The 25977-nt window shown below is 40.5% G+C and overlaps 1 protein-coding gene across 1 annotated transcript in view; it reads right to left on the reverse strand.

Annotated features, from left to right (window-relative positions):
- tsc22d2 (TSC22 domain family 2) overlaps nucleotides 1-24735 on the reverse strand; it is a 34695-nt gene extending 9960 nt beyond the window's left edge. The window contains exon 1 of the mRNA XM_020639263.3: nucleotides 22388-24735. Within this exon, the coding sequence (XP_020494919.2) occupies nucleotides 22388-23997 (1610 nt within the window). The 5' untranslated portion in view covers nucleotides 23998-24735. The remainder of the gene's footprint in view (nucleotides 1-22387) is intronic.
- Between the last annotated feature and the right edge of the window lie 1242 nt (nucleotides 24736-25977).

Raw genomic sequence — 25977 nt, forward strand, 5'->3', positions numbered from 1 at the left:
AAGTGCAGGGTTTTGGTCAGGCTAATGTCATTAGGAACTATGCTGGAAAAACAGAGGGCCTGATACATGTCTTAGCCTTTCACGCTGACTCCTGTGGTTCGCATGACTTTAGCTTCAGTCATAGCTTGTTAATGTTAGGTATCTCACTGGTGTGAATGCCCTTAAGTGACCAAGTGTGAATCAAGAGGACGCTGAAAAGAGGCACATGCTGAAGCAAACATTTCCTGTATAAATAAAGGTCAAAAATTAACCATGTTTCTAAAGATAACGTTGACAGGAGGAAAGCGTTGCCTCTAATACAATGCCGTCTTTGAGACGTGAGGCCTGTTACATAAGCGGTTAAAATCTTTGATGGGAATGATCTCAATCCATCAACTCCTCCATGCATCAAAAAAAGTCTTGTTTAGTTTAAGATCAGAGCCCTGGGGAACATCGAGTCATGTCACGTCCATCGAGGCTTAGCAGTCACAATTTCACCGTCAAAGCGGTGTGTAATCCATTCAAAATTACCGTTTCTTTATGCTGTTGTGTGCATTGCATTACGCTGGGCTAGGTCCTCTGAGGATATGCCCCGCTGCCTGTTAGTAATTACAAAGGGATGTATGTGTGCACTTTCCATTTGTATTAAAAGAAGCTAATTCTTATTGAGACTATGCGAAGATAATGCTAATCCATTCATGCTGAATAAAAAACTGATATTTTCTAAAAATAAAAGAATGAGAATGGCCCACTACTGGAAAATTACCAACTAACTAAGCATAAAAAAAAGTGTATAACTTCAGCATTCCCACGTCCAACCTTTCTGCTCCTCTCACTCAATAATGAAGTGTTTGTTTCTGTGTCATAAACAGCTGCCACATGCCTGTTTTGGATCAAATCACTCTACCTTTCTGTGCATGGGGCCAATGCTTCAGGTGCGTTCAGGCAGAATATAAATCTGCCTTTTCTTTTTTTTTTTTTTTTTTTTGTCCTTAATCATAAAGTGGATCATTTTGGACTGAGGGCTGTAAAAGAGCTGCTGCTGCTTCGTTTGGGACCAATCACGGCCTCACAATGATTCCATTCAGCGCACCAACAGGTCGCTTTACTGGAATGTTTACGACAATGAGTGTAACAGGTATTTCAGTTAGGAAAATATAAATAAATGAATGTTTGACTTGTTTCACAAAGCGGCTGATATCAAGATGAGATTGAAAGAGAGGTGTGTGGATAAACATCAAGGTCAAAATACTTTCATATAATGGTCAGAATTTGTCAATTTGTGTGAAATATGTAGAAATGATGTGGGAATGTCAAAATGAAATACATGCAAAACTCAAATTCATAGTGGCTCCAGCATTAATCTTAACTAACAGATTGATTGTTTGGTCTATGTACAAAAAAATCCACATGTGCTTAAATATTTCTGGTTTATTTGACCAATTATGATATGCCAAAAAAGTATTTCATTAATAAAAATGAGGAAAAAAAATCAACCAGAGAAGCTTGAGACAGAAGATTTAGTAATTTATTCATAAATAAAAATCTATAATCTGTTGACAATTTATTCAACCCATTGTTGCTGATATCAACAGAAAGGTTCAACTAAGTTTAAAAACCTTTTTTGAACATTTGTCTAAAAACACGAAGCAGAAAACTAACTACTCAAAGATCCCACACTGTGTGTGATAGTAAACATATCAACACACGTTAGGGGAAAAGTTTAAGTTTTAGAAGTACTATTTTTAAACACATTTTTATTTAGATGTTATTTTAAAATAATTCTACAACTCAAGTTTTCATGTTTAAGTTCAGGCTAAACAAGGGTGATAAACAACCCCTGGTTTAAAGAAGTCATTCTTCACACGATTTCACAATCATTGTGACCCACTTTAGAGTCTGTCGTGCTGCAGCTCATGTGGTATTGTGAAGGCAAACATGCAAGAATGTCTGGATACCCACAAATGTTACAGAAACTTGCGCTTTAACCCCACAGTTGGTAAAGCAGAACGCTCCAGTGATGCTAGGGCAAGCTGCCCAGCTGAAGGTTTTTCACATATTTTACAAAACAATCATTTTCAGCAATCAGGAATGCTCTTCATATGCCCTAAATATGTCTGTGTGCAATCCCCCCCGTCACTTCCAACAAGTCTAACCATGCAGCAGCACAGTAAGCTCAGGACAAAAGGAGCAAGGCGGCTCCCTCGGGTTTACCTGCAGTTAGTTGAAAACGTTTTGGATAAAGCTGTACTGTTAGTCACAAGGCCTTCAGGCAAACACGAGCTGGAACTGGAACAAACAGAAGTGCTCGATCTTATGACGCTATACACACTTGCTCAACTGCTACTGTTGTTTTACTACAACGTCCACCTCTCAACCAGACCAGCTTGCTTTTGAAAAATATGGTCATGTGGATGTTAGTCCATCCTTTGCCTGCTGCATTGCACACACACAAAACCACACAAACAGTCTCTAGTAGTGTTTTACACCACCAGTCTTTCTTGTTTACGTGCCAAAAGCTGTCAGAAACCATGGGATGATAGATAAACTAGGAGAAATGCCACAAACTAATTACTTGCTTGCCTTAATCTATACATTAAGAAATGTAAAATGCATACCAGCAACCTTAGAGTAGCCTATTTGAAAAATACTTCTTTCAAAACACAGCTGAATATAAAATGCTATCATAGGAATCATTTAGGTAAGAGATCCGTTTCATCACTGGATTTATTTGCCAGAACAAACACCTCACACTCTCGACCCATTACGCTCAGATTTAGCTCGATATGTTAAAAGTAAATATTAAATTTATGGTCCTTTTCATCATGAATTTTCTCAGAATCGATGCCTTTTGAAAGCAAACTGAAAATTGTTTCCCAGAGTTCTTTGATCACACATAATGACTTGACAAGCCAACCAGATGAAAGGGAAAAAGATACCACCTTAAATCCAAAGTTTGTTTGTCACAGTTTGTTGGCAGCATTTTTCCATGGCAGAGAGCCACTACTCATGGAACAGCTTCCATGAGAGAGTACATAAGAACAAAAAGTGGCCATGGGTAACGCAAACCGCTCATGAACCACAGACTCATTTACATAGAGGTATAAACCGACTGTTATTCAATTTTCTAAAGCGCTGACGTGAGTCATCCAGCACTCACATGTTTGACAGTAATTAAAAACAGTCATAATGAAGCAAGACTTACAGAAACGTTTCAAAAGGCACGTCCTTCATCTCAAAAGCCATCACTGTATGAAGCCAGCAGTATTCTAAAGTTCTGTGATATCTGAGTATTTGCATCTTTGCAGTGAAGTTTCAATAAGTTATCAATTATTTTCTAAATGACTCACTACATCACAAATCTTCAAGGCCTCAGTATTGTTATCTTCAGCAGTTTATGGAGATGACGAGGTTAAACACAGATATCAACGTGCCAGTTTCCACTGTTTGTCTTCATCTGAATGTTGAATGACTCTGTATTTGGCGGACCAATCACTGCAGGGTGACAGATTCCTGGGAATGCTGATCAAAATCTCAGTTTGTCATTCCAAAGAATAGTGCAAAAAAGCACAGGCTTTCATAAATGGACTTCAGTTCATCGCCAACCTGTTGATCAACCCAGCAACAGAGGAAAATTGTTGAATGAAATAAATAAAAAATTGTCATTGAAATTGCTTGAGGTAATAACTTACTGTTCACATTATTCATATATAAAGTAGGGCTGGGCAATATGGACCGAAACACATATATTGATATTGTTTAGCTGAATGGCGATACTCGATATATATCAATATGCCTTTTATTAACAGTCAGTTGCACAAGATCTACATGTACATGAAAAATAAACTCCCTGTTTGTGAAATTCAAAAGTAATATTGAAAATGTTCCTTAAATACAAAAACAACATTCTTCTTTTAAATGTCCTTTTCTGCATAACAAATGAAACACAGCTGTGTGTTTTGTTATTCTTTCGGTTTTTTGAGTTTGGCTCAGAGAGGAGGAGCAGGGTGAAGAGGGACACACAGTGAGATGAGAAATAGGTGAACTGTCAGCTCTATAGAAGACATTTATAAAGTTATTTTAATGCAACATAAACTATATCGATATTACAGCATTGTCTTAGCCTTCATCTTGTTTGAAAATATGTAACTATATCTTAAAAATTGGATATATTTCCCAGCCCTCTCATAAACTAATGCAAACATCAACTAATCCTTTCAGCTCTTCTATATTTGTGTTGCGTTGAGAATGTTGTCTTGATGAACAACATGGCTCTATGGTGAACAAAGGGAAGCGTTTTCCTCGTACATGTTATGTTCATGTGATTGAGTTGATTTGATGCCGCTCCAGCTCTGTTATTTACTTTTCAGGCTTTGGCATTTGTAAAAGCAAAGAACTATTGTAACAATTGTGAAAAACAAAAAATATTGTAATCTTTATTATGTCATACAATACGACCTCTGTCATGTTTTCTCAGTGTGATCAGCTATTTGTGCTGCTAAAACCCCCTGGCACTGTGTTGGACTTGTCGCAGGGGAAAAAGCAACTTGAGCGCGGGGATCCTCGTGACTGGCACAACGTTGACACTCAACGTGTTCGGCATAGTGTCGAAAAGTGCACCCTGATGCGTGTGCCAAGCTTTTTGACTGCGTGCATTACACAACCACAGCTGCACAAATGTCCACACTCACAAGTCATTTAGTTCAATCTTTCGTCCCAAAATGCCTTTTTTTCTCCAGAAAGTCTGCAAGTGTAGTGATCAAAAACTGTTTTTGTTTTCATTTGATTCACTCATGAATTAAACAATCAAAGCTGCTGATATCAGCACATTTCTGCCAATATCTTTGATGATGAGGATTTTCCAGTCCATTCAGTTCTCTCCCTGCAGCACACTATCCCTGTTACAGCAGAAATGTGAATGATGCAGCATTTATTAATAATAATGACACATTTTCTTTGCCCCTCTGTTTCCTATTGGCATGGTTGCTTTCTAAATAATATTTATTTACTAAACATCTCCTCAGAAACAGGTTAAATGTGGTCTTTTTAACCCAGGATAACAAAGCTACTTGTGTGAGTCTACAGGTTTAAACAGCTGTGGTCAGGAGGAAACTCATATTAGTACCTCTGTTTACTTGAAACTATGTTAAAGGGATACTTCACCCATTGAATCTGTATTGACATTGGGTCATATATGTAGTAGAAATGTGAAATAAATTTTGAGGTTGGTGTCTTCTTGGCCGAGAAAAGGCAGAAAGCGCCTGTTTGGCTCATGTGGATGAAAGACACCAAAACACCAGAATGCACAACACCACATGCCACTGGCACTAAGGTCCTCTATTTACAGACATATTTACCACAACACATAAGGCCGTTTCCTCAACAGGTTCCGAGATTTCTTCCAGAAGGAATTGGCATCTTGGTAATTCTTGGCAGAAAACAGACTCTATGTCTGTGTCCATAAGCAAACAGTGAGAGCACCGACTCTACCAGCAACGCCAGCCAGCAATATAGCCGTCAGCGGCCCCGGCAGCCAGCGGTCAGTGTCGGCCAGCGGACACAAGACCGGCCTGTTGGCAGCAACCATCTCGCGACTATATTTATATTTTTTCGCCAATATCAGCTTTCTCCATAGAGCTTGTTAGCATAGCTTCCAAGCAATATGGCCGACGTTAAGTTTTGATTCTGGGAGTGAGTTCCCACCCACTGATCTGTGATAGGTCTGTAGCTTCAGTAGTCGGAAATATGAGGAACTAGTGTTATAGTTTCACCCCGCTAACCGCAACAGCTTCCGATGACGAAAAATGGCGATTTTTGCGTCACTGGAAGCTCCTTTTCAGACTTAGAAATACAACGATTTCCCATCTCAGGGGAAAATGAGGGAGGGATGCACGATCATTCAAATATACTACCAGGTTTCTTATGATACAAAGCTTAATGCAAATGGGTGAAGTATCCCTTTAAATGAATATTTTTTTAAAGAGAATAACACTAAAACTCAAACTGAAAGCTAAGTGACTTGTCAGACTGGACATTTTCTTGCTGGGAGCAAGAGGTTTGAGTGGTGCAGGCTCAGGTTTAGTCAGCCAGTTTAGTCCAGGCCACACACACACACTATATAAATATATATATATATGTTATCACACCCAAGCTCATACCTATCGTTGACAAGCTTTGACCCTCGTAATCTGCTAGGCCGGAAAGCCTGGTAGAAAGCAGTGGACGGGTTCCTGCATTTTAATGGGGGAGGAAACAGAGACAGGAGAAACACGAGTAAAGGAAGGGAAACATGTACGCTGGGAAGGAGGGAGGGAGAAGAGAGGAAGAACCCGAGACACCGAGAGGTCACAGGAAATGATGATCCAATCCAGAGGCAATGCCAAGCAGAACTTTGGCATATTGCTCACAATACGTCATCATACAGTGATCAGAGTAGCTGCACTACTGTCAAACACTTTCTTATCCAGCATCCTGTATTCATTCTAAACCCCTGCTTTCTACATTTTCATTAAACAAATAATGTCTTTAAAGGTAAGATAACAATGATCATAATTTGTATAATAACAATCAATGCACAATGATTGTTGGTTTGGTACAATGCTAAAGGCCACTTCTGATCATGATTGATCTCAAACAGAAGTTAACTTTGTCATCTCCTGTCAGTGATTCATAAAATGTACTGCTACCTGACTGTGCCGATTTAAAGAATAGAAAGTGAACTTCAAACGGGGGCAGTTTTCCTGACAGCAGAGGGTAGATCAAATTACCCAGCACATCAAATATTTACCAGCATTAAGATAATTGCTCGCACAGGATTTCAAGGATGCACCAAGTTCAAAATATAACCTGGCAACAAATCTCAGTCCTTGGGTGTGTAAATGTTTTGAAATGCTCTGAATAATCTTTAGCAACAATCAAATGTTGGAAATTTGTGTATTACAAGAATGATGATAGTTTTTAACTTAACTTTTTAACGCTAACTTTTACCTCCTCTTTTGACTTATTAATCCACGGCCTCTGTAACAATTACAACTTCAAATGCTGGAGAGAGAAAAAAGCAGCGTTTTTATCCCCCTTTTAATCATTCTGTTATGTCTCTGTTTCATGACTTTCGACTTCTATGGTTAAGTACTTTGTAGAACCTAATTAAGACTCCACACAATAGAAATACATTTTGCTCACAAGTATTCGTGGAACTATTTAAGCCAAAGTGTTTCGGTTGCATGACTGTTTTTTTTTTTTTTTTTTAAGCATGCAAGACCACTTCAATTTTGTGGCCATAAAAGATTTGTTTTAGCCACAAAGCTTTAAAAGACTACAATTTACACAAAGCTTTTCATTAAACTGTAAAACCATCAAAATGTCTGAATGTTGTTATTGGTATATACTTAGTCACGCTAAACATCTAGGGATAATAGTTGAAGATTACGTGAGCCATAAAGTCTAGTCAATATCAGTCTCATGCCCTGTATTAAAACTATGTTTCTCTGTATTGTCCCAATCAAATATCAATTCAATTCAATTCAAAAGGGAAACAAACAACAAGATGCAGGGAAATAAGGTAAAGCAATCTGACAAAGCTTATGCATCAGATAAGCTCATGCTGGGTTCTAGTTCATGTCACTGAACACTTCTGACTGCACCCTAAAGGTAGAACTTTTTAAAAGGGGGGCTTGTCCTACAATCAGAGCAGGGGTGGTCTACAAAACCTTAAGGACTGTGAAACAATGACATGGCGGTCGAAAGGAATTCTTTTAGGAAACTAGAAAATCACGCTTGTTGATCCACTACTGTATGAGTGTCACAGAGTGAGTTATAGTCGCGTTTACATATCTGGGCCCATGACAGATTTATCTCTGCCACACCCCGTAAACAGCAGCTGAGGTCCTTCGAGTTTCTTTGTGCACTGGTGAGGAATTTAGACACGGCGAGTTTAAAGTTTAAAGAGCTCACAAACAATATACTTCAGCACAGCAGCCCAGCTCATTGAGCGAGACTGAATACCTGCTTGAATTGGGATAAAAAGAGATTTTCTAGGCTTGACGCGTTCAATAGGCAGAGAGGAGACAAGGGTGAGAGGCTGAGTGAAAAGCTGCTGCTGTAGATTAAGAAAGTAGAAAAAGAGAAATAAGGCAGAGTGGCATGTCAGGTTAACAAAACTTTAGATACATTTTTTTGTTCTTTTTTTCCTGACTATTGGTCAGTTTTGTCATATTAATTAGGTCATATTAATATGTTCAGTACTGTGTTTTGTGTGTTTAGAGTTAAGTACTACTAGTAAGTAATTCCATCTAACTGATGTAGCTGCAGGAGCAATTTGGTGTTCAAACTCACCCGAGGACACTCGGACTTGTGGATCGAACCCCCGACCTTCTGGTTGAAAGACGACCGACTCTACCACTGAGTCACAGTCTCCCACTAACACGCACATCCTCCATCATATCAAGTTGAAATCCAATGCAATCGTGAAATATTTACAAATTCACATCCATAGTGGTCTGTTTTCTGTACAGAAAACACAGAGTGGGCAGTGAGAAGGTTTTTTTTTTCAAATGTTTTGTTCCTCTGCACCATCCTTTATTTAGATTTAAATAAATCTTTAATTTACAGACTTGACTTTTTTAGTCCATATTTCTCCATGTGAGATGAAATAAGCTGTTAAGGACCAGCCATCCTATAGTGTGACTAATCAATCTGTATATGAACCTTACAGTTGTTTTGGAAGTTACTGTAAAGGGGGTTTCCTTTATAGATGCAATCATCACAGCAGAGCAACAGAGAGGCATGACAACAACAGCAGCTGTTGTCAATGTTTACCCTTGAGCCAAAAAACAGCTTTAAGCTCAATACTGGATCATATGCTTAAAGCTGAGATGACAAGAATACATCTAGTGTCAAAAATATTCTTTAGGTTTTAGTCAAGCCTGAAAAGCATGCATGGTCAAATATATAGTGTGTTAACTGATGCCACACAACACAGCATTTCCAGCCTGAGTTAATTTGCAATTCATGTGTTAAGACTGGCCTGTCAAAAACATAAACTTTTAAAAACTAAAGACAGTACAGAACATTAATTCAATGACTAATATGACCTAATTAAAGGGATACTTCACCCGTTGAAACATGAATCTGTATTGACATTGGGTCATATATGTAGTAGAAATGTGAAATAAATTTTGAAGTTGGTGCCTTCTTGACCAAGAAAAGGCAGAAAGTGTCTTTTTGGCTCATGTGGATGAAAGACACCAAATCCCAAAATGCACAGCACCGCAGGCCACTCCCACTAAGGTCCGAATCAGAATCAGAAATACTTTATTAATCCCAGGGGGAAATTTGATTGTTACAGTTTCTCTAAAATATACAATATAGCAGTAGAAATATAGTAATAAAAACATTTACAGACATATTTACTTCAACACATAAGGCCATTTCCTCAACTGATTCAGAGATTTCTTCCAGAAGGAATTGGTATCTTGGAAATTTCTGGCAGAAAACAGACTCTATGTCTGTGTCCATAGGCAAACAGTGAGAGCGGCCAGCAGCGGCCCCGGCGGGCGGCGGGCAGCGGGCAGCGGCTGCAGCAGCCAAAACACAAGACTGGCCTTTCGGCAGTAGCCGTCTCGCCGCTATATTTATAATCTCGCCATTATCAGCTTTCTCCACAGAGCCTGTTAGCATAGCTTCCAAGCAATATGGCCGACGTTAAGTTTCGATTCTGGGAGTGAGTTCCCACCCACTGATCTGTGATTGGTCTGTAGCTTCAGTGGTCGAAAATGAGGAACTAGCGTTGTAGTTTCACCCCGTTAACAACAACAGCTTCCAGTGACGCAAAAATCGTCATTTTGAATCACTGGAAGCTCCTCTTCAGACTTAGATTTCCCATCTCAGGGGAAAATGAGGGAGGGATGCACGATCATTCAAATATACTACCAGGTTTCTAATGATACAAAGCTTAATGCAAATGGGTGAAGTATCCCTTTAAGATGACAAACTGACCAACGTTAGTCAGGAAAGAAAGAAACTTCATTTAATACAAAAAAACACAACAACAAAGTATAAGAGCTAGTATGACAGCGTGACTAAAACCTTTTCAGAAACCTTCCAACTCATCTTTAAAGTTGTCCCGGTCAGGATCCAGTTTGAGTTCCATAGGTCAAAAAAATCTGTTTGCCAAGACGAGGCTTTATGTAAGAGCCCCATCTAATTTCTTTAGCATTCCTGTGTTACCTTCCCAAAGTGGAACCACAAGGCCAGTGAGAACCCGCGGAGCCTGATTATTTAGGCTTATAGATGAGTTTAGGATAAGTCAAATTGAATAAAATGATCAAAGCATTAGTGACACTGAGCCTCAGTGCAGTCATTAAGTCAGACATAAGCTGAAACAATAAATCCATCTATTGAAAATGAGCCAGAAACTCATTACATAATTTATTTGGTTTTTATGTTTCCAGTGTCTTTCACTGGTTTCATGCTTTAAATGTGAGGATTAAATGTTTCTATCATATATGATGGGATACTGATTATCTTCTACAAAACAAGACAAAAACAAGGAGATGTCAACTCAGGCTCCTGTATTTTTGCAGGAACTTTTATATTAGTATTTTACCATCACATATAAACGTTATCTTTAGTAGCAGCACTAACCAAGCTGAAAATAGATCTTTATTTACAATCGTACATAAGTCCCCCTAACGCAACATCCGTAACGCTGTACATTTGTTCTGTCATGTTGTAAATGCTCACACGTTTAGCTGAGTTGAGCTGTTGAAACTAGCATCATAGCTGAAAGCAAATACTTGAGTGACTGTAGCCGAATTAGTGTGTGAAAGTGTAAAAAGGCAGAATGCTGTCAAGGTGGGTATGCAAATTCATACACATCACCTGTTTGACCTACAGCCGCGAGTGATCTGATACCAGTAAAAACGTGACGAGAACTCGTGTCACCCCTAAGGTGTTTATTTAAGGAGCTACTTGTCCCGGGGTTTGACTGATACAGAACTGATTGCACTTGACCCTAAAGTAAGTTAAAGTGGACCAAAGTTTAACATTTCAGAAGAAGAAGCCCCACAGTGCCTGCCAGCTTTTCAGGACAGAGTTTAAGCTGATTTCTGATCCAAGCCATCCAAGTGTTCTAGCGCAAAGCAGAGCACTTCACAAATACATAACCTAGAGTTCACGTTCAAGAAACAACACATGAATCGTAATCTACATCTGTTTAGTAAACGTCAGGAAATCTCGGTTTGATCAAGTTCGACGAACTACAGCCACCCAACCCAGAACAGGCAACGTATTGGAATTGGAGTCTAGATCTAACTTTGATTAACTCTCTTGTTAAGGATGTTAACTTTTGTATTTTAGCATTTGGCACTAATTCAGGTCAATGATAATTTAATTAATCCTAATTCATTTACAAACCAGAGTGTTTAAGGACAATTTATGCCTATCTGTAGCTTTTGACAGAACATGTGGAGTCAAGCCAGAGGGAGATATTTTGGATACGCAGCTTCTCAAACAATCTGCTATTGTACAAGACACATTGAGTAAATACTCTTCAAAAAGATGCCAAAAAATTGGGGTGATCGCCTGAAGCAAAGTCGCACCACACTGACAGATCACAATGACTGTTCCTGCACTCATGATGTGTGAGTGACAAGAGATTTAGTAGCCAGAACCTCTGTCAATAGAGATGTTGTGTTTGTGTCACAACCGTTTATCACACACAAAGAGCCTATTACATTAAGCATGCCAAACTATTTCCAGCAGTATCCAAGGAGAAGAATATTACATAATTTGATGGGTGATGACAATATTTACAGAGCAATAAAAAAAGTTGTCAATACTAGGCAATACTACAGTCACATAACCGTGATTATTTGATGAGGTTCCAACTCTCTGCTGAGGAACAGGAACTTATAAAAACAAGTATGGCAATAAAAATCCCTGAACTCTGACAGGTTAACAATCATTACACAACATACACAAGATGAACAAATAGACTACGTAAAGCCCATTCAATCCCTCAGAAAAAAAGTCGCTGCATGGGCCTGAATGAACACACGCTCCCTACGGTCACTTGAGAGCAGCTGCTGCTTTTCATAGAAGGCACAGAAATTAGATTTCCTCCCTTTAACATAACCTTAACGCAGACTGTATGGTGTTTAGTCCAGTTTAGAGTGGAAACACAAGGACAGGCAGCACGACACCAAACACATTGTAAATACTTCGGCTTTTTGACTGCGGGTTGTTTTCCCGAAGTTGTTTTTCTTGGAACGGTGTCTTTGATGTTGCTGACTGCACGCAGAGTTGCGCAGACTTCATCCCCACTATCTTCATTGTGCTGCATACTAACTCTCTCTATGTTCACAGTAAACAATTAAAGTTGAGGCTTTTGGCTTAAACCTGATATAGGAGGAGGCTGAATAAACTTAACAAAAGGGATGAGATGTAACCCCAGTGATTGGAGGACTACTTCTCATAATGTAGTGATTAGGTGGTGCCGTGGGAGAGGGAAAGGAAAAGGCTCATCGGCAAACAGGGACTTGACCCTCTGCATGGGGGCCCTGCCTAAAGCCATACCCGATTGAGGCAGAGTCCCAGCTGTGCAGCTAACCACCACTGACAGCAGAAACCCAGCCCACTCTCTGTCGGGAAGCTACAGCACACAAGACACAGAAGAGGGGTTTGGGGTATTTATGACTCAACTTAAAAAACCTCAGCAAACAAGCCCACAGCTCAAGCTTTAGGAACGGTAAAGACAGGCCGGAACACCTCAGCAAACATGTAAAGTCAGTGAAAGATTGAAAATATGTCACACTGATATGAGTATGCTTGTAAGCTGAGGGTGTTCATTTCTGCTTTGAGGTTGCACATAATTGTTACCATGAATCCGAATGATTCAGGATCCAGGGTGGCTCATTCAGCTGGGCGGCAGCTGATAGCATCAGCCTGGAGTTACAGAGCCGCCCAATCTGCTCGATTTCACTTAGCAGAGCTCACGTTCATTGACTCAGCCGGTTAAATAAAGTGTAGAATTGGTTCCTGAAGCGTGACGCTGGCCGAGTGAACTCTGCCATACTAGCCCTCAGGTCGGTTTCTGTCTCTGCTTGTCAGCTGCTGTGTACAACGACGCCGGCCTGTCACTCTCCAGTGACTTTTCCTGAGGGGTGAGAAGGAGTGTGGAGGCAGTTTAGCAAGCAGGTCAGGCAACTGAAGAGAACAGATCTGAAGAGAGGTACTCGGGAGGTGCAGAGCAGGATATCAAGCATAATAAAAATGAATTGACTCAAGTCATTGCTGATTCTTTGAGAAGATTAAACAAATTTAAACTTTTATCAACATGTTTGAATATTTTGTAATCAAGGTTGTGAGTTTAAAAGGTCAGGTTTTTTGTCTTTTTAAAGCAACATAGTCAGTAAAAAACTAAAATATAAGCTAACCTAAAACAAATTCAAAACTAGATGAAACTCAAAGTCCTGTATTTTTCCAATGGTCTGCCCTAAAGGGAGAATATGCTCATTCATTGGCAGCTCTCAGCAGGGGAATCTTTCCTATTACATAATACAATCTTGAAACTATAAAATCGAACATTAGAGCTGTTCACTGTTTTGTACAATAACAATACCACACACCTACAGTTTAGTATGCAACATGGCTGCAGACTGTTTGCATTGGTAGCACTGGTGCTCCTACATTTGTATTCAGGTGCAGCAACAGCACATCATTTGGGTGCACCTGATAAAACATTTAAAGCGGCAACTCTATCTTTTTGTCAATTCCCATACAGAAAATAAATCTTCTAACACATTGGATTTTCTTTAAGTCTGTTGTGTCCATTAGTATCATCTAGGATTTATATTGAACCACTCAAATACGCTTCAAACAAAGCTGCATGATGCCAGAGCCCTGTGGAATAATCAGCAATTATTCCCTAACAATATTCAAATGTCGTACCCTGGCTTTGGTCCAAATTATTCCTGCTGTTGTACTGCTGGTTGCCCTGGCAATCGTATCTCTGTGCAGAAGAGAAACACTAGCAGATTCCTGTGAATATCGATAGATTGGCAGGAATGTTAGCTAGCCTGAGTAAATCAATCAATCAAACATCTTGTAGTGGGTCAGTGATTCAATGTTAAATGTCAATGTGCTGTGATTCCTGCTGCTGAGGCACATTCACTGACAACACAGGAAGTGGCAGCAGAATATTTTCCATTCTTTGTTCAGCTGAGTTTTTTTCGATGACCTCATTCTTGGCAAGAGGCAGGGTAGTTGGCAAAGTGGCAAGGTGGCAGACAAGAATACAGAAAGAGGGTGAGAAGAAAGCTAAAAAAGAAAATGTTGAATTAAAAAAGATGGCTGACTGATATTAAAGAGATATATCAGGACATAGCAGTGAGAAACTAAACAATTGATGTTTTTCGATGTTTTTTTTTTTTTAAAGCCATTTTTTAGAAAATAACTTTTGACTGTTCACTCGTGTTCTCATGATTGATTGATGGTTAAGAATGTGGATGAAATGTTTTAACACGTTAAACTTAGAGGCTGACTGAAATGAAGAGGCAGTGTGAAAGTTCAGACTGAAACAAAGTCATCACACCTCACTATAGTGCTAACCAGAAGGTCAACAGGGCTCATGGTAGCTTCTTAAAAGGCTTAAAAAAACAGTGTAATGGTTAAAAGAGCTTATTGTCAAACAGGATTGCAGGCATCCAATTATTATAAAGACAACTTACGTTTTTAAGACATTTCTTTCAAAAGGGATCAAGTGAACAGAGTCTGAGTCAACACAACATGATGCAGTAAGTGCAACACACACTTAAACATCACATAATTACACAAAGTTATTAGTTTAAACCAGGAGATACAGTTCTCCATTAGGATGGGCTCAGTGGGTGAAAAAGAGGGCAAGTCCGGGCAAAAATTCAATCCAACGTGTTGATAAAAGAAGATGCCATCTGTTTAATGCCACAGTTCAATGAGTGAATAAACCGTTATCAGTCTACTAAACCACAATGACTCACTTCCGTTTCCTTTAACCGGTCGGATCTTGAGAGGAGCTGACTCGAAAGAAAGAAGTGGAAGAACTACTCAGAGGAAGCGTTACGAATACAGAATACGAAAGCGGGCATCAAAGCAAGGCAGGAAATCTCGATTCTTACAAAACCTGCAGCGTTCTCAGGTGAAGACAGAAAAAAAGCCACTGAAGAATTTGCATTTCCTGCATGAATGTTAAACTTAGAAAGACAGATGTGACCTTAGTCGGCCTTAAGATCAGATTGCTCTGGCATGAACTTACTTTTGCACCAACAAAATCTAAAAAGATATATTAATTTAGAGACAGAAGAACATCGATGCTACTGAATGAATCAGCTCATCATTTAGCAAAAGTACATAAAAAAAAAAAAAACTTTGTTCCTATCATGAAGATTTTTTCAATTCGATGGTAAAATCTTTCATTTCGTTGTGAAGCAAGAGAAAAGCCCTATTCATATCCGCGATATTACGAACCTGTGACGTTTTGCTTTCAATCTGAATATCATAGAGGTGTAATGGGGGGACGAAGTATTAATTCAAACAGTAAACACTAAACTCAAGACTTGTATTAATTGACAAGCCTTGGATGGACAAAGGATGAAATAGCTCCTTTACACTGGAGACAACAAGAAAAAGCCCTAAATGAGTACCACCTTAAAATCTATAATTAACTTTTTCTTAAACTTGAAGCCTCTCTGAAACTCTCTCAGCCTATCCCACACTATCATCCTGTACCACACAAACACAGTCAAACACACACACTTGCACACAGACAACTAGTGAACAGATGAACAGTCACAGGCACCAGAGAGCCGGATCAGTCGACGACACCCATTGATAGTGAGCTAGAGCCCTGAGAGAGGACAGATGACTCAAATGCAGCTGCCTGCGATGCTTTCCACACATCCTCATTACTCACTATTCAGACATCTTGAGCTCTGGGGGGGGGCACAGAGGGAGGGGGGGGGGGGGAATCGGCACTGACACACTGTTGTTTAGACCTCGTTTTACACTCTGGGAGACGGACTGTTAGTGAGACATGGCTCAACCTTTTCTATGGCAACTTGCTAGATTATTAGAGCTGGGGACATTTCTATCCCAGAGACTTTCAGTCATATCGCCTCTTTTCTGAAACACCAAGCTTCAGTTAGGGGCCAGCTGTATTGATTATTTATCGCTTGTATTTCAATTAATTTCAATTTCAATAAATTAAGAGTCAAAGGGAAAGAGAAACTCTGAGATGTAGCCAGTTCCGCTGTTTGACGGTCAACAAGTTGTCTAACATTTACAGCAACAAAAAAAGCCTCTTAAATAGATCTTTAAACCCTTTTCTCTTGCACTTCCCTAATTTTGTTTAAAAAAAGATCTAACTTTACTGTAAGCAAACTGGGTAAGAGCCAACTTAAACAGAAATACTTCACATGCTCGGAAGCATGTTTGTCAAGAAAGGATTAACACACTTATATATTTAACTGCCAAAAAAAAGTCAAACAGATTTAAGTCCTTCAACAATGTGTCCTAGTTTTATAGTTCAGCAGCCTGTCAGCGTGTTGAAGCTTCAACACGCTGACAGGCTACAGGTGTGTAGTTTAGTTTAACTTAGTGGTTAACACTCATAGTATTAAAAAAACAACTTTCATCACTGTCATTGAAGGGCTTTTTTTTATTGTTTTATGATGAATATGTCAGTGCTCTTCAGGCTACTTGTTTTCTTAAAACAACCAGGCTAGTTTTTTGAAGATACTCAACAACATCTTCACTGGTTTATCCTAACAGACGTCTCTAAACTGTCCTGTATGGAAATTTGGTGGAGTGGGAGTGGAGCGGATTAACTGAAACCTATGTGTAAAATAAAGGAACTCTAACGTTGTATACTGTTTTTTAATTTAATGTTTGTAGTTTTTTTGCGACGAGGACTGTAGCCTCTTTATATAGGGCACCCCAACTTTGTAACCATTTATTTATTTTCTGGAATTATTAAATTCTCTAATTGTTAGCATCACTATCTACAGAGACAACATATAAATTAGAAAATGACACAACCCCTGAGCTCAATGTAGCCCTCCTTCTTGATACAGAAAGGACCGACTTGTAACAAGGACATCTCAACAGGTTTTCTCTTTTGTCGGATAACTTCCTTTGAAATGAGTCAGTTCATGCTTAACATGCAGCAGCCACTCAGATGAAGGGGGTCTAACCTGTTCTGTACTGAGACCATTTTGGAAAAGACAACAAACACCAACTATTTGCACACAGCGTCCTCATTCCTGGAACAGCATACAACATACTCCGCGGCTGATTCAATGGCTGTGCTTCCAGCACAAACTCAGTTAGTTATGGTGGGCCGCCAGGAGTGTGGTTGTTTACTTGCTTTGGCAGGTCCACTCTAATTGGAAGTGATCCCCTGACCACATCTTGCTGAGATAACAGGGTGGGTCCTGCTATGCTAACTTATTCAACCACTCTGCCTCACACAACTGGCCTCCTTCGTTCGTCAAAAGTTTATATAACAGGAGTAATATAACAAACGGAACATGTTTGAAAATCAAACACAATTCTCATGCACATCACAAAGATAGGACATTAGTTTTGCTTTCCCTGTTCGCTGGAGGGGGCATTGTCTTTGTGCCAAAGACTATGAATTTAGCACAATATGACAAAAAATGGGCATCATTGCTCAACACCAAAACTTTCACCCACTTTTAAATCAAAAAGCAGAGAGGTTTTTGTATAAGCTGGACCCACTTGACTAATCAAAACAGGAAGTGACGGTAAGTGAAAGTGCTAATAGGTTAGTAAGGGATCTAAAAAAAAAAAAGAGCAAGGGGAGACAAACCAGTCATATTACAGGGAGACAGACAGGAGGAAGGGCTGGCCCCAAAAACAGAGCTGGTGCTGACCTGTCTGCTCAGGCCGCAACCTAGGGCGTCCCACAATCGCAACCATTCAGGGCTCCTGGAATCTGTCCCCTGAAAGTTCATGCAGGTCACGGCCAACAGTGGAAAATAAGCTGCTCCCTTGTTTCTGGGCACTGCAGCAACCAAACTACAACCTCAGTGCACACAAACACACACAGACGGCCCATCCAAAACCTGACTCTCCATCCCACCCTGTCCTCACCCACTCCCCCATTGTGTTAAACTGTCAAACTGCCAAGGGGGAAAAAATGGAGGGATGAGCTATAGTACAAGTTAAAATCATGGGGGATAATCGACTTACCATCAACGGGGATTGGCTCTTAACATTTTTTAAATTTAGTCACCTTTTAAACCTGTTATGGACATTTTTGACTTGTTTCTGTTTAAGCCAAAGAATGTTGGTTACTACCACACAACTTTAGTTTGTATTTGTGTCAGATCAAGAGCTGAACAATGAAAAAGACAAAAGTCACAATACAAGCACACAAGTCTCAGTTATAGTTATATCAGTGAATCTCTTCCTGCACTACTCGGAATACAAAAACATGCTATACCATAAAGAAGTAGGATTATTTGGCCAAAAAAAAGAAAACTTTTCTTATTTATAGAGGCTTTCACCTCTGCTTGACTGACAAGTTAACAATATTTTTAAGTCAGTTGAGAGCCATTAAGGGCTAACCATCTAGATACCCACTAAGCTCCTACTGAGCTTTAAGTCAATCCAGTGTTTACATATATTATCAGGCTGCTGCAAGAAAATTACACTCCACCAGTTGAACCATTGTTCTCTCTAAACTGCAGGAGAGACTGCACCCAACTACATGTGGGCGTCTAGCAATTTCCACCAAGTTGACCACACACACACATTGCCAATAACCTTTCATAAAACCTTCAATAAGATTACAAATATATTTTGCATTTAAATAATGTAAGGCAGGGCCTGAATTTCGGAGCCCGTAAACGGGACTCATGCACATAATATTGAATTCTCACAAGTCTAGCTCTCATAATTTGGGAAAACCTTGCATAAATTCATACATTTACATTAATTTTTACAATGTATGTCATACAGATTTCATGGTCGAGTACAGGTCAGACTGGTCTGAAAAATTAGTTATATTAAACATAAAATGTGATTTATGTATCTTTCATTTTAATTAATTGCACGTTTAATATTAAATATTTCAGGAACAAATCATAACACACGCAATTAAGTTATAATTGTTTTTTGAACAGTTACCCCCTGCAATTATCCAATTTTCCATTCCTAGTACTCACATTTGAGTGACACAGGTGAAGTATAAGGCGAGTCTAACCCAGCAAAAAATAAATCCAGGAAAAGGTCATTAACTATCATGACCTAATGCAAAAGTTGATCAAAATCACTTGATATTACACAGGGCCCCTACTTTTTTTACTGAGATGTATAATGTAGCCAAAAAAAAAAAAAAAAAAGATGTAGGCAAAAGGCTAAAGAGGTGGTGATTCTGGTGATAACGGTTGCTGCTGTGACAGAGCTTTGTTTCAGCACCAGGCGCTGTCTCCTGTCAACAGCGCTGCTCCACGATCTTCAGTGGCGGTAACGTTTGTGTTCGTTACTGATTAGTATAGCGTTGTTTTTAAGAAAATTATTAACTAAGGAACAGTCCCAATAAAAATAATATTAAGGGCCAGATGTTATTACTGGCAGGCCAATAGCTGACCCCTAATTCACAAACAAATTTGCTAAATAAAAAAAAGGGGGAGGTGCGATTCTACCGTATACCGGACTGCTGAGCCAACCTGAATCACCGCAGGGGGAATTCTCATGTTTATGTTCCGACTGATATAGAAGGAGACTTCGCCTCAGCTTATTGGAAGGATAAATAACATATCGCTCCTTCGACTCACTTTATATCATTTATCCTTCAACGTGAAACAAGGCTTTTTTGGATGTAACCAACTTATCAAGAATATTGTATTTATTCAATTATAAATTCGATCAGTCGCATTAATTTCAGGTCAGTTATTGTGCTCCTCCTCAGCACTAAATACAATGATGTGAAGTTAATTGTGTACAAGAATTTCCTTCAGGCTGAATTTCTCTCAAGTCGCTAAGCTACCACTGTTTTTCTGCTTCGCCAATCAATTATGTATTAATGATTAACATTCCTAATTGAGACAAAAGAAGGGGAAGGGATGGTGGTCTGTCCCGTAGCAGTAATTGAGTTAAAGGCCAAGTGCTCCTATTGTCAGGAACCAATTAGTCCCGGGGGGCAGCTTGATCACTTCATTTGGCAGAGGTGCAGCTTGCTGAGCAGAGATGCTAACCGTTTCAAGCTGGGGGGAAATCTTTCCAATCTCACGACTCCACCCCCATAATGCTTTGTTTGTGATCCACTCCAATACAAAACGGAACCTAACCATTTAACATAGAGCAGATTCCTTGACATCGCTGAGGTTTAGCACATCTGACAAGCAGAAAAAGTTTTACAATACGTGTCCCAAATACTGGGGTGTGTTACTAAAAAAAATAAATCCAAACTGAGATTAACAAGAATTTTAAGGGTTAAAAATGCATCTTAATTACAACTCATAACATTTCAAATTATGCTTATGACTGCCAATTTGCCTTTGGGCCTCACAACTGAATATAAAAACTGCACTGAAAATGTTTGAGGTAAACCAAAATTCAACATATGTGTGCATACAATGTTCTTTTCACTTTTAAATAAATGGCTGCTCCAACATTTGTCATGCCATGGTTCATTATCCACATTGTAGTTGTCAAATATGATCTTTCAAGTATGCAGATGTGTCTCACCAGAGTTTGAAGCAAATTGATTTGTTGCAAATTAGAAAAAAATTAAAAATTACACATTAAGCAGCAATTCCATTTCAAAGGCAAAATGTAGCGTATAACGGGTGCTCAGTCTGTAGAGCTAGAATTAACTATGTCTCAGACAAATGACGGAAAAGAGAGAAAAGCATGAAAGAAAAGTCAACAGGTTGAGCTTTTCTGTAAGCATCGACACCGACTCCAATCAGAGAACCAGTGCAGAAATCAGACATTATACTGCTGATTCAGTCTGGCCATGTCATCACTGCCACTGACACACTTGCTTACGTGCCTGCTATCACTGCCAAAGATGTGTGTGCGCGTGTGTGTGTTTGACATAGGTGTGTGTCTGTGCGCATGTCTGTCTGTCCTCTCCATCTCCCTGACACGTCCTTTCCTGCTGCCAGCATCACCATAGCTACACAGCCAGCCACTGATGTCACTCCTACTGTACACACACACACACAGGAATAACCAGGGAAATGGACACTAGTTGTTCCTCTGATGAAATCATGGACAACGCAAGATTTGTGCCTTTCCACACATTATCAACACACATGTAACGTCACTTGGATTTCAGTTAACAATGATTAGCATCAGGAAATTTTTATATAAAATAAGGCCTATACCATCTTAAGAACATACACACGCCTCCACCAGTTGTGCCATTCTTAATAAGCACTGAAGAGCAGAAGAGGGGAACACAGATAAACACTGAGGCCTACATAAATAAATGACACACTATGCGCACACGTGTGTGTTGACTCTCATGTAGGTCATTCTTGGCTCAATATTCACCTCTCCAGCGCTCCTCTGCTTGCCTGGAATGGCAAAGAGTGGCAATACTTCAGCTCAAGCTGATTGAGGACCATCAGACAGACCCTAAAAATAGCTAGTGTGCACATTAGAGTTGTATTGTAGGCAAGTCAAGAGTCAGTATTAACAAGGTTTTAAATTGGAAGGCTGAAAACACTGCACATAGCCAATAGACAGATAAATAAATAAAAGTCTGCTTGAGTTTGAGGAGTGTCTTCTGCTTCAAAACATGGTAACAGCGTGTGTTGTAACTTATCCAAGAGCTTGTTAACATCCCCTAAACTCAAACAGCCTGTATGGTTGAATAGAAGCTTGAGGGAGGGGGCTGTGGGTGTCTGAAGAGGCGAGGTACTATCCAGGGTTTTGTGGGCTGCCTATTAGTGACAAAGACAGAATATTCCTCCCGTCTCTGCCAGTTTTCATTGGCTCACTATGCCCCATAATCTCTCTTTTCTTCCAGACTACAACTTTACACTTACAAACCGAGTTAAGAAAAATGTGGGTTCTGTTTTATTGTTCTTTAAACACAACCAAACACCTTATACAGTTATAGCGTGGCTAATTTTGGCCCTGGAGAAGGAAAAGGCGTTCACCAGTGTGTAGAATGACCACATTGTAGCAGAATGTAACAATAGTTTTAAATAGAAGGGCAAACTTCCAGATACACACACTGCTCCAGGTAAATACGTTTTAAATCCTAGACTGGGAAACTGATAACTATTCTATTACATTGCATCACTGATTTTCCCCCTGCTTTACAAAAAGTAGTGAACATGATTTAGAAAATAATTTCCCATAGACCCTTTTCCCCTTGATAACTTCTTACCTGTCCTCATCCACATTCATGGTGATATGGATCCCAAAGAGGCTGTTGACAGCAGGAGTGGACAGGTTGAGGCCCTCGCCAATTAAAGACTTTACACCATCTTTCCCTGGCAACATAATGGCACTGGGCTGAGGTAGGGAGTCAGACTTCAGCCTACATTCTTCTGACTGGTTTTTAAAACCAGATGCAAGGCCTGTTGTGGCTCCTCCATGGGCTCCGTGGAGCTGGAAAAGTCCTCCTGCGCCAGGCACCTGACTTGACACACCTGGAGGGGTGTTGGTGGTACTGGGCACTGTGGCAGGTGCATTCTGAGCAATGCTGTGGGAAGTGTTGGTGGTGCTGACTGAAGGTGTAGGGGCAATTCCTATCCCTCCTGAAGGCTGATTCTGGCTGACATGCTGCTGGGGGCCACTTCCTGAAAGGACAGGGGCCATGGCTGGTGCATTTCCCACTTGCAGCAGAAGGCCCTGGGCTAAAACTGACTCTCCGCCCAGCCCATGGGCTCCTGGACCAGCGGGGTTGATTACAGGCGAGGGTACCTGGCTGGTTAGAGGCCCCACAGTGAGGGCTGACATGTGAAGGTTCTGAGTGCTTGAACCAAAGTGCTGCTGCTGCTGACGATAGTCCGACTGGCTGGCAGAGAGACCAGTGTGATGAGGAGAATAGGCAAACTGCTGGGGCTGAGTTGCAGGAGGCATGATGGGAGACTTCTGATGCATGGCACCTTGGTGCATGCCATTGAGGCTGTTAGAGAGGAAGTTTTGAGGAGCATTGGGCTGAATATTGACCTGAGCCTGTTGTGGTTGCTGTGACACTGTAGTTGTATACCCTGTGGGCTGGAAGGCACTTGCCCCATTCCCTATATGCGAGGCCAAGCTGTAACCTTGCTGCAGAGACTCTTGGGGGTAGGGGTAGGTGTGGTGCCCGACGGAGTAGCCATTGCCCAAGGTGTTATCCAAAGTCTGTGCAGAAAAAGCAATGCTAGTGACCACAGAGTTACCAGTAGCCCCTAGCCCACTGTCTCTGTCTATACAATGATCAAGGATTACAGTTGTTTTTGTGCTGTCCACAGTTCGATTGATATTTGAATCTGAATCTCGCTCATAAAACTCAGTGCATGTCCACCTGCCCCGTCTGAAGGGCTCTCCAGTACCATGGTCAAGTTTAATGACTCTAAAACGAGAATTACAGCTGGCGCTAACAGGAGCAGAGGGTGCCACACTGGTAGAGACACTGGCCACGGGGGATGACGAGCCAGGAACAACGGGTTGTGCTGTGGCTGAAACAGGCACATTAACTAAATTATGTGGTGTGACACGACCAGTGCCCACACTCTTGTAAGAGAGTCCGCCGTTGACAGGACCAGGAGCCACCGGCTGGCCCTCCTGAGGCTCCGCGTTGTTTAAAGTTTCCTCGGACGAACTCCTCTCACACACCCCCAGGTCGGCCCTGGAAACGTCAAATATCTCCGACGACACGTCCTCCGTCCGGGACTCGTCCGGATCGTCCAGGCTCTCCGTGTCGTCCGTGATGCTGTTGGCCAACACCTGAGCCTGCGTTACGCTCGTAATCTGGAAGCAACTTTTCTTCTTCGCCGGCATTTTCGACATGTTGACAACCGTCTGCGTCAAGTGGCGTCTGCCTCCAGGTGAAGCTAACGTGCCGGGCTTACTCTCTTGCGAGGAAAATTCACAACTGAGGGAAATGACACGTACCGTCACAGGACATTTCCATACCGTTCCTCTTTCCTCTCTCTCTCTCTCTCCCCCTCTCTCTTGTCGGAGAAAAGTGTCACAAACCCCGGTGGGCCAGACCCTTTGAAAAACTCCTCAAGTGTTCCGCGGGTGTCCTGTCACAACACACAACAAGCCGGTCTCTCGGATACTCTGTCGGCCTCTTTGTGTCCCGGCAGCGGAGTTACAAACAGGCCCTTGTCAAAGTTCTTGTTCAGCAGCTGCCCCCCGGTACTGTAGTCTGAGGTCTCGCAGCCCTCACTCTTCTCTAACAGCTCTATATTTTTTTTTTCCGCCGACTAGCAGAGTTAGCTAATGGTGGCTAGTTTCCCCCCCCCCCTTACCTCGGTATCAGCATGTGGGACATCATTATGTAAACAAATAGTTTAGAGCTTCAAAAAGAAAGTATAATCCAAGCGGAAGACGGAGAAAACGTCCCCAAAAAGTCAGCGAAGTTTTGCCTCTCGCCGTGTGGACAGCTCACTTTTGGCAGCTGCTACTAGCAAGCTAGCTGACAGATAACTACTTTACCACAGCGCCAGAGAGCTAACAGACAGCTAACTCCTGCCTGCCGCTCTTCTAAACCAGACCACTCCGCAAGATGGCAAGAGCGAAGTGCATCCTGGGTAAAAGAGGTCAAACTACTTTTCTGTTAACTTAAAAAAAATATATATATATATTAAAGAGTCACAATCCCCGCATTTTTTTTCTTCATATGTATGGTTTGTGAAGTTATTTAGGCTGAAGATTATTTTTAAATTTGCAAACGTATATTTTACGCAATTTAAAAAAAAAAAAAAAAAAAAAGTATTTCTGCAAGCTGTCGTCACTTCCGGTTAACGTCCCACCCACCACCGTTTCTCGCACAGCCGTCGACAGATGTTTGGCTTTTTTTTTGCCTGATGTTGGAATTTGTAAATTTCGAGTAATGTAATTCTTATAGCCTCAGTTATGTTGGATAAAATACAATTTAACTCAGAAACATTTGTGTTAACTTAATTTGCTTGCTCTCTCTCAGGATATCATGAAAAGTAAATCCGTTTTCTCTGTCTGAAACCCTCTAACGTTATCCGTGTTTTTTTTTTTACTTCCGATTTAAGTTTTTATTAGAGATTAGAGTTTAAATCGTCCATTCACTAAAACAGGGGTGGGCAACTGGCGGCCCGGGGGCCACATGCGGCCCCCATCGACCCTCAACGTGGCCCTCAGGTCAATTTTTACATATCAATTAAATGGAAACATGAAGAAAACATGACAAAATCTGCCATGATATTATGAAAACCAGAAATATGTCCATAATAATATTTTTTGTATGCTACAATTTGGCCCCCTGGCAGTCAGAATTAAATGAACGAAGTTGCCCATCCCTGCACTAAAACGTAGATTTAAAGCAAATCAGTCACAAAATCAGTTGTCCTTGAATGAGTCATTTTTCTCCGGGAAATCGTATCCTCTTTGACACAGCCTACTTGGCATCATGCCTATAAACACATAATGTAATCGCAGTGATGAGTAGGCTACAGTCGTCATGAATAAAGGCTACAGGTCCACGTGAATGTGAAAAGTGAATAGTTAGCCGTTTAATCACCGTAAAAACAAATATGCCTAGAGATCATCACATTAGATCTTCTTTTCTTTTTGCTCATATTATTGGCCTTTCTTTGGCATGAAATATATTTTTTTATCTCCTAATACCCTGTTGTTGTTTTTTTTTTTGTATTTTTAAAGCTGTTTTTCTGCTGAATCTTATCCGATAGGGATATCAGCAAAGTTACTTTATCTTTGTTAAGGATGAAGTGATAATGAAAGGTATAGCCTACTGAATCAATCCCATGAGAAATGTCTTTATTAGGCAAC

Source organism: Labrus bergylta, chromosome 6, assembly GCF_963930695.1.
Source record: "Labrus bergylta chromosome 6, fLabBer1.1, whole genome shotgun sequence".
Lineage (NCBI taxonomy): Eukaryota > Metazoa > Chordata > Actinopteri > Labriformes > Labridae > Labrus > Labrus bergylta.